The sequence below is a fragment of the Meleagris gallopavo genome, chromosome 30 (assembly GCF_000146605.3).
Source record: "Meleagris gallopavo isolate NT-WF06-2002-E0010 breed Aviagen turkey brand Nicholas breeding stock chromosome 30, Turkey_5.1, whole genome shotgun sequence".
Taxonomy (NCBI): Eukaryota; Metazoa; Chordata; class Aves; order Galliformes; family Phasianidae; genus Meleagris; species Meleagris gallopavo.
In genome coordinates, this window is record NC_015040.2 from 3,925,959 (window position 1) to 3,935,979 (window position 10,021).

The window sequence follows — 10,021 nt, forward strand, 5'->3', positions numbered from 1 at the left end:
AAGCTCTCCGACCGTAAAAAATGAAGAATGTTCACCAAAGTGCCCAGGGAGGGTGTGCAGCATCTCAATAACTTCCATGTTCCAGACTAGCATTGAGCCACCCTGGGAACCTGCCACCAGCAGCTGGTAATCACTGTGATGCCTGCTGCGAGACACAGAGAGGGAAATCTGTTCCTGATGCTGCAGACAAAAAAAGAAACAATTTGAGATTGTTAATATGCTATGCTTTCCCAACTGGAAACACCCAACGCTGCCTGAACCCCTTAGTCTGTGCCAACAGCAAGATTAGGTTCCCTCAGACATATCTAGGTCAGTGTGTGCTTTTGTTGTCCTGGCGACAAAATGACCCACTTTCTCTATTCTCATTTGTTGAAGCAATTGCAAGTGGGACTGGTGCATGACCGAGCACGAAGGCAAATAGACCTTTATTCTGCCTTTGTGTAAACTCATGGGCAAAATGGTATTTCTAGAGAAATGCATATTGTCTCCTTGCTCTATTTATTTATACTACTATTATTTGGATCTCATTCATAACAGATGGATGATTATGTTTTTTGGGCTGTAGCCATCACCAGGGCTAATCCTACCTATGAGGAATCCAGTGAGCCTTGTGTGGAGGGGCTGCCCAGGTGGGTGGAGAAATCCACACAGCTGAATAAGAACGGGGTAGGGACAGATGCTGACCCAGCTGAGGCACTGCTGGCACAGCTTCCCAATTACCTCCAGGGAAGAAGGCACAAAGAAAAGCAGCCTGCCAACACTTCTGTGTATATTAGACTCGTCCAAAGAGGACAGAGATGAAAATCATTTTAGAACATGACTGTGGTGGGCCTGAGAGCTCCTGTAGTTGTGTTTTATGTGATGTACAGCACATAATGAACTGAGCTGGCCCTGCCCAGCCAGGCCCTCAAATAAGATAGAGAGGGCTACAGCATAGGATGTGCATGAATTTAAGGGGGTGATAGGACTGAGGAAGGAGTGTGGATTCTGAGAAGACAGAAGAGCAGTGCTGCAAAACCTGCTTTTCTAATTAGCGTTCAAGCTGCTACCTCTGTGACAGAATAAAGCTGTATATAAAGTACAGCTCACAAATGAAGCTACAGGCTTTGCTCCTGAGCACAGCAGTGTCACCACAGTGTAACAGCTTGCAGACTCATGCAGAGAGCACCTGATGCATTTAGCAACTTTAGGACATTTCAGCTTATTTACCTGAAAAATCTGAGCTGACAAAGACTCAAGTCAGGCTGGAGGGCAGGTGAGGAAGAGGAACCATCGTTCCATGGAGCAGATCTTTGTATGTGTCTGGGCTGAAGCTCATGCTGCCCTCTGGACCTGCTGAGTTCCCAGTTGAGACTGCTCTTTAGTCAGGAGGTGATTGACAGCAATGCATACAGTTAGCAGTGCCTGTCTCCAGACAGCTGTCTTGTCCTTTTTTTTTTTTTCTCCCAGGAAATCTTGGGGAAATTTCAGCTATTTTGACAGGAACAGTAGGAAGTGGTTGACTATCTGTAATGAGATGCATTCTGGAGCATCTCTCTGTGTTCGGAGAGGACTGCTATCTCTATAGCAACTGGTGCTTGTTACCTGGTAGAATCCCCATGGTCTTTTCTGAGGTACCAGGTGCTGTACACAGCTGAGGTGCTTTTGTTGGCTGCCTTTGTCTGTTCTAGGAATACTTCCCTCTGTGTTTTAGAGATTATTTTAGAGATTTTATTTAGTGGTGAGAATGTACCTTACTTGTTTCATATAAGGTTTAGGCACTCAGGTATTTACAGAAAGTTTCTTGACACCCAGGATCATGGCTATTCCCTTTCACAGTTTCCCTTTGTCAAATGGTGCAGGCAGAGATAAGAAAATAGACCTCCCAAGGAGCTGAGTTCATCAGTTTCTCTTGAAGTCAGATTGAAGGGGCTGCTGTCTATCCCTGTCTGTATCCCCTCTGTATCCCTCTGGCATACAGAGTAATAATTAAAGAAAAATTAGTCATGTGTGTTTATGTAACAGGCTCCTTTTGCACACAGTACTTGGCTAGATGTCTGTGAAGATTAATCAGGTAAGAAGAGATTAACCGACATCTTAATCTATCATAAATCAAACAGGGAGATGAAGCCTCTTATTGCAAGAAACTAACATTACTGAGAGCCTTCCTCAGGGTTTAGCCATCATCAGTCTCAATCTAAATTAAGTCAACTTCAGGAGTCTGAAGTGCATTTTTAGACTATTTTTCAAGCCTCTGTGATCAAAACCAGCGATGTAATGGAGGAAAATGTCAGCTCCATTAAGGTTGCTTAAAATATACCGTGCTGGAGAGGTGACAGCAGACACAGTCTGGAGGATGAGGGTGATCAGTGACATCCAGGCAAACCAAGAATGGAAGATAGTAACAGAGAAATATGTAATAATGCTTTTTGTTCTATCAGCATCAAAACAACACTGGAGCCGTGGCAGCACTCTGCAATGTGGAGTTTGTACTTCATGCTGCATATACCTGTCATTAGTATTGATGACAGCAGTCCTCATCACCAACAAATCCACTGATTCAAGCAGTTGGTTACAGTTGGAGCAGAAGTCCCCAGTTAGCAGTCATTTTTGGAAAGTCAAGTTTGCCAGCATCACTGAGCAGAATCGAGGACTGGGCTAATTGGAGGAGAAACAGCTTGCTTGCTGTAGGAATGCAGCGTGTTACTTTCTGGTGAGCAGGGAGTTTCTGCAATTTGCAAATCAAAACCAAACAAAATCAACCAACCAAATCTTTTCCAGAGCCATTCTGAATTTCCTTAGGCTATAAAAACGTTTAAGCCTCTAAACATATCAGACCTGTTTTCCTGCATTCCATGTCTACAGCTTACCTGTATCCTAAAGGTAAGATGAAATCACTATCTCATACTGATTCTTCCTAAAGGATTACAGGCTCTCTAAAAATCCTCCCTGCATTCTCTTTCAGAACATAAAGGAAACAGATAAGTGTCAAGAAACCCTCAGTGGTACTTCTTCCTTGGAGAATGTGTGAAAAATGCAAATGCTGGGCATGTGTGAAAGGGAGGCCAGACTCAAAGCTGCTCCTGAATGTTGATCTTAACACTATCGGAGTGATAAACTTCTCTTCTTTGTCAGAGATGTCGCCTCAGAGGTGAGTAGCAGCTGTGAGTCACAGCGGCAGTGCAGGCTGTGTGGATGGGAACTTGTTTTCTCACAGTCTGTTCCGTGAGCTGCCATCCCCCACAGCTCCCTCAGGCTGCTGTCTGCAAGGACCACGCAGGCAGGATTGAACTCAGCTGGGAGTAGTTCTGTGTGCGCCTACCGAGTGAGGGCTGCACTTCTGGTTTCTGTTGAAATCCAAACCCATTTTATTAGCTCTTCCTACAGAAGAACAAGAACACAAGTCCCTCTAGCTTGGCCCTCTGTTGGCCTTGCCCTTTCTCACACAACGTCTTTACATAGCAGTTTTCTCCTTTGGTCTCTCAGGTCCTTTACTGTGAATAATAATCTACGTTTCCTACGGTTTTTTATTATTATTATTTCTTTTCTACAAAGAGCAGTAGAGCTTTCCCTGTCTGCAGAGCTAATTGCAATGCTGAAAGCTGTAGATGCTGGTTTGGCTTCTGTTTGCAAAAGAAAAGGGAAACCTGTCAATCAACAAGAAATGCTGAGAGCAGCAAATGAAACACTTCGCTTTTTCCACTGGGCAACTAGGGCCTCTCTCAGGATTAAATCCCTTGCTAAATTTAGCTACATCTCACTAGAGTTAGTATCAGGAGTTATCAGAAGGCAATGACGTCTGTCCTGTGGAAGTCTAAGCCTTGGCACGCACCTCTCATACCCTGTGCTGCAGCAGTTTGGAGCTGGGAACATTCTGCACAGCATGGCACACTTCAGACGTGGCAGGATTTCTCAAAGCACTTGAAAGACATACTCTCAGCTGCCTGCTCTTATTATTCTGTCTGGGTCCTGAGCAAAACTTGTTCATACACTGAAATGGACGTCATGGGAGAGCAGAATGGTTAAGCCATGTGAAACATTACGCTGCTTTTTTTTTTGTTCTTAATATGTGTAAGACTTGCACAGACCCTCTTTTCTATTGGTATTAAATCTCACATTCCAAAGCAAAGCAACTTAAATTCTCAACTGTTCTGGTAAGGAGTACTAATTAACATTTTCAGAGTTAGATTTGAGGAAACATAAGTGAAACCCATCAAAAATCAATAGCCCTTTGCACGTCCTCATTGAGTCATCCAGGCAGGGAGCTCCTTTGCTTTTTGTGGCATGGAAGCAAGTTAACTAACCTGCTGGGAAATGCCCAGCTAATGTTCTCCTTCCAGCTGGAGGAGAGCCTTAAGGAAGCAGCATGAACTGGCAACTGAGAGCTTCCCAGACACATAGAAGCCGCATTGAACCCTGTGCCCCTACAGCATGAGTTAAAAAGAAGTTACTTCTGAAAGAAACATCTTTGCTAGCTGGAATGAAGAAGGCTTGCCTGAAATTGTACCACAGGTTACCAGTGCTGAGCCATGGAAATTCAAGAAAGGTTCCTTATCTCTCACTATGAAAGGCTCCACTAAATGAAAGTTGTGACCTCTCTTTGTGGCAGTTGTCTTCTTGATACTAATCACATTCCAGATAAAGAATCTTAAAGGTGCAGAGCTTTAATTTTAAGGTATCTCAGAATATTTCTCCTATCTATTCTTGCTTAGCAGCTATGATTTTACTCAACCAGAGGTACTGTGCTAGATCACAGAATGGTTGGACTGGAAAGGATCTCAAAGCCCACCTGGCCCCAAGCTCTGCCGTGGATTGGTTGCCACTCACCAGATCAGGCTGCCCATTTCTCAAGCACGTCCAGGTCCCATTCATTCAAAGCATTTTTGGTGTGGTTTTTTTTGTTTGTTTGTTTCTTTCTTTCTTTCTTTGATTGTTTTAAGTACAAATACTGAAACTCCATATAGATAAGCTAGAACTGTGTTTGTCTGCAGATTTATACATACCTGTCCCAAGTGAATGGCCTTCATCTTTTAGTCACAAAAGGAAAGGCGGACTCAACAGGTACAAAACATTCCCCTTTGGCCTTTATAAGTTAGTTTCTTTATATCCCTCCCTGAAGTCTTAGAAAAGCTACTTGACAACAAGAGCAATGGTATTTTACCATACTGCTTCCAACTGTAACATGCTCAAACATACTTGTAGGACATGGCAAAGTCCAACCAGAATCACTTTGTCCTTGGATCAAGGAAACTTCAACAAGATCAAGGAAGGTGTGACCTCTAAGACCAGCGAGAGTAAAAGAAACACACGTCAGTTCCTCAAATGCCACTGGACAATCAGAGTCACTTCACAATTTTTATTTTGTTAAGGGCTTTTATATAACAAATTTCCCCTTGAATCAGACATCTCATAAACCATTCTTTATATGCATGTCAGTGATACACCAGGTTTTTGTAGACCAGTATTTGCAAAACCAGACTGTTGTCAGGTAGAAGCTGTTTTCTTCTGGAGGGAAACTCACAAAGTTAAGGCACTTTAAGAACCCAAACCCACGAATCACTTGACCTCTTTTACTGGCTTTTTATCTGGTTGTATACAATAATTCTTTTTTCCATAATTAATATCAGAGTTTCAATTCTGGAATAGGGACACACACACAAAAAAACCCCACAAACAACCAACAACAACCAAGCAATGACTGTTCTTAAATCCTTCAGTTTCTATTCCTCATTGCAAGGTGACAGCAGCAAGCCTTACTGCTAGGGATGGTGACACACTGCTTAGCTGAAAGCCCAGCACTACACCCCCAAGCACACTTTTAGCACTGCAGTGATCCTGGCCATTAGTGATAAAAAACCGCCTCAGAATGAGTTAAGGTCTCCAGGGCACTATGCTTAAGATGACACTTTTAAGAACAAAATCAGTTACAGGAACAGCTTCAAACTAATCTGAAAGCCAGTATTCATTAAGCAGAACACGAACAAGCTGACTGACTGCTCCCTGAGCCATGCAAGGCATTTCACATTCTCCTTCCCTCACTGGGCACAGATCAGTAGTTTGGCAAAAAGGGACCTACAAAGGAAACTCTGTTTCTTAAGCTGGCGTTCTCTTATTAGTCCATTAAAGTACTTTTAATCAGCTGGTGTGAAATCTAGTTCTTCAGCCTTTCTAACTTACTTTAAGAATATAAGAAATGTACTCCTGCGTACAGTAAGTGTTCAGGCTGCCCACCAGCACACCAAAATCACTGCTTCAAGCACAACTTAGGCCTGTACTTAGAAGTATCCAATTCTCCTGATATAAAGATGCAAAGATTTAAAAAGCAGTTCAGGTCCATTAATTAGGTGCCCTGACAGTTATAAATAAATAGTAATAAATACTTATTTACACTCACATACTCTTCTTATATCCCACAGGATTACAAACAAACCAAAAAACATGCTTCTTTCTCAAGTAAAGACAATCAGGTTTGAAGTGAAACACACAATTGCTAACAGAGCAGCATCACTACTAAACAGTTTAAAATAATAACAGTACCAATAGATAGCATTTAAGAGCATTTTACAGCTTCAAAGGTCTTGCAAACAAAGTGTTAGTTAAGAAAGTGACCATTCATTAAGAATCAGAGGGAACTTGGATGAGAAAAATGTAATTTCAGAGTAGAATTTGGCCAGGACACCAGAGCTGATGTCCTTATTGCATATAGAATGTCATGTTATTTGGAAACATGGCAGATGCAGGAGCTGGGAAAAATGAATCAGGATTATAACAGACCATTTAATTTCCTTGAGCATGAAATCCAATTTCCACATTGATTGTGCCTAACGAGTTTGTTGTTCTGGTAGACATCAAAAAGGTCAATGAAAACTCACAGGAACAGTTGTGGGAGCACAAACCATTACCACCATTCATAAATAAACACAGTGAGAGATGATGCATCATAATTGCTGACAGTTGGGAACTGGCACCCATTTATCATCCTGGCACAAATCTGTAAATCCCTGAAAATATGATCAGAATAGAGAGATAGAGACCAAGAAGCAAGGAGCAGCACAGAGAGCACAACTGAAATTCAGGGAATTGCCTGGCAGTGTCTTCACTTCCACCTCTCCTCTGAAGTCCGTGAGAGGACTGGAGGATAAAGGAGACTGCAGGTGGCTTTGAGACACAGCTCTGGAGGAATTTTCTTGGCTTGTTTACTGTTTGGTTGCTTTTTTATTCAGCTTTTTTTGCTTTTCGTTTCCTCGTGCCTTCATTTAGCTCCTCTTTTGACTTCACAGGAGGAGGTGGCTGATAGGAAGCCTCGTGGGAGTGCCCATGCTGATTATGATGGCTAGTGTGTCCGCTAGAAACAGAGCCAAAGAAAACTGGGCAGATGAAGCCTTCCACTGGAGCAAAAGGTGAGGCGTGAGAATGAGTTGCCGTCATGAAAACCTGCCATGCAACAGTGGACAGAGTTAAAGACCACATACACCAGCTGTGAAGGACTAACTAGTAAAGGACATCCTACTTAGCACAGGTAAGTGTCCCTGTTGCTATGTAATCCAAGGCTGCATCACAAGGATCTTCTACCACTGAAAATAACATGGAGAATTTAGCCTGTAATTTCCTGAGCAGATCTTTCCTGGTACGTACAGCCAGTGCCTTCCAAAGTGGCTTAGTAAGGTTATCAAATCTAGATGCAAGAATTAGTCCTAGTATCTCATTAATGCTCTGCAGAGTGCTTCATTCTCAGCACTAGCTTTCCAGAAAATAACACTTTCAGGTTTTCATTTCATTGTGAAGTTCATCATGCAGGAATTCCACATGGGCAAATACTACAAGGAAAGTTAGGAAAGCCCCTATCACCAGAACTCACTGAACAAGAAAGGAAGCAGCATTCCAAAGTCAGTATTTCAATTTAAACTGGTGAACAGCCCCCTCTTAATTCTATACCCCTTCTCTGGTTCCGTAGATTTGTTAGCAGCAGGTCTGCTGTAAACTTACCTTGCAAACTATCATAAACATGGTGAAAAAGAAGATGAGGTTGGCTTCAGAGACTGGGAGCCAATGAGTTTGTTGCAAAGTGAAAAGAACTGTGCCATACAGACTGGCTTTTGTAGGGCTAGAAGAGAAATAAAGAACTTATCTTGAAGGTTTGTATACTTTGTGTCCAGTCCTGAATGGTTCTTTAAATTTTATTTTCAGTCTGACATAGAACATACAGGCTAGTTACTTACAAAGACATGTGAAGAATTTCATTTGTTTCTGGCTTCCAGACCCCACGCAGCAGTTGCTCAAAGTTAGACATCAAGGCAACACCAGAACCTGTGGAATAGTAAAAGCAAACAGCTAGAACTGCCACACCAGGAGAGAGCTCTGCTGGCTCCTCTAGATCCCCACAGGATAAGCACAATGTAACGGGAAAGTTTGTGACATCCATCCCAAAATTAAAATAAAGTTACCCTAAAACAACAGAGCAGGCAAATGCTTTCTAGAGTTCTACAGTGTTTCCTGATGCTGGAAAAAGGCATTTGCCTCTGTTCCATCTACTGATGCACAAATGCTTACTGCAATTACAAAACTAAGGGGAAACTGACTAGACTGTTTCAACACTGAAAGAACTTCCTAAAAAGACACAGGCAAGGACAGAGACAGTAGAACGTGGGAGATGATAAAGAATTACTGAACTCCGCACCCGTAAGTGACTCCCAGTTCTTCATGTCTCCGATGACTCATTTGACAGCCATTCTGTGAGTATGAATAAATCTGTGTTCTAAGGAATGTGATTAATTGGGGCCAGCTGAACACATCCACTATCTAGCCTGGTCAGCACTGAGTGACGTGATGACCTCAGGCTTCACTTGCAGATTCTCCCCTCCCTCCCCACAGCCGTAGGTGCATTGGAGTATCCCAGGTGTCACCTTTGACCCATCCAGTAGCCATCATGATGAACCAGCCGTGGTGGTATTGGTGATGAGCATGGTGGACCCCGGCCGCAATTTTGCGAACTCTGACTACCTCCTTCATAGCCACAAAGATGAGTTTCACAGGCAGAAAGCTAACACACTTGTAGAAGAGGTTCATGGGGCAGAAGAATATCAAATACCTGGAACAAAACCACAAGGAGCTTAAGGACCCATTTGTTTATCTTGACCTGGGATTAATAGAGAAGATGAGGAGTACTGTGTAGTTAGCCTAAGTTACGTCAGAGAAAAGGAAATGTTGGTTCAGTCACCTAAAAGCACCCAAAATGAAAATGTCCCCAAATCTTCAGTGTGCCACCCTTCTGCTGTGAGCCGTCAGTGCAGCACACGCGGATTTTGCGGTTTGGCCACAGTTCAGCTGTGGCAGCTATGAATAGAATCGTCCTGCAGAGGGTTGGTTCCCACTCCTATTACCAACACATCAGACAGCTGGTCAGAGAAACTGCAAACTAGATCTAGAAATACAAAAGACTCGGACTGCTTCATTGCACCTCTGCTTCCCCCAGCAAATTCTAACAAGACAGTACACGTGTGTCCCACACAAATGGAATGCCTCCCTTCATGCAGGGAGGTCCTGCACACAGCCAGCAGTATCGAGTGCTTGGTAGCTGAGGAGAACTCACCAGACTGCTGTGGCCAGGATGACACTGGAGTTGTTACTGAAGTACTGAATAGGTGACTCTCCGAGCAGCAGATCAGCGAGGATGTAACTTCCAAAGCAGTGGAGCATGGCACAAAGCCAGGAGGCAAAAGGACTCTTGCGAGACATCTCCACAGCTCCTGTGAGTAAATTCTAAATGAGAAGGTGCATTCACCAAAGAGCTAAGAAAGACACTTGCTTTCAACGTGCTCCAACAGGACACGAGTCAAAGAAAAGAGCTTGTAAAATAAAATGGCCAAACGCACACTCTGCAAAGCCTAAACAAGTATCAGATACAGTCGGGACGCGGTGCGTGCTCACAGCCTGCAGGCCCCCACAAGGTTTCATATGAATGGAGCCATTAGAAGTTTAGCTCCTGCATTTGCTGCTCCTACTGCAATCGGAAAGAACAATTCTGCCCTCAAAATCGACGCTT

At 43.2% G+C, this 10,021-nt stretch overlaps 1 protein-coding gene across 1 annotated transcript in view; it reads right to left on the reverse strand.

Annotated features, from left to right (window-relative positions):
• Positions 1–5,320: 5,320 nt before the first annotated feature.
• The window catches only part of TMEM38A (transmembrane protein 38A), a gene marked incomplete at its 5' end in the record, with an annotated part of 6,319 nt that continues 1,618 nt past the window's right edge, over positions 5,321–10,021 (reverse strand). Inside the window, 5 exons of the mRNA XM_003213321.4 lie at positions 5,321–7,413; positions 7,966–8,083; positions 8,199–8,286; positions 8,883–9,067; positions 9,569–9,725. Coding sequence (XP_003213369.3) covers positions 7,195–7,413; positions 7,966–8,083; positions 8,199–8,286; positions 8,883–9,067; positions 9,569–9,725 — 767 coding nt within the window. The remainder of the gene's footprint in view (positions 7,414–7,965; positions 8,084–8,198; positions 8,287–8,882; positions 9,068–9,568; positions 9,726–10,021) is intronic.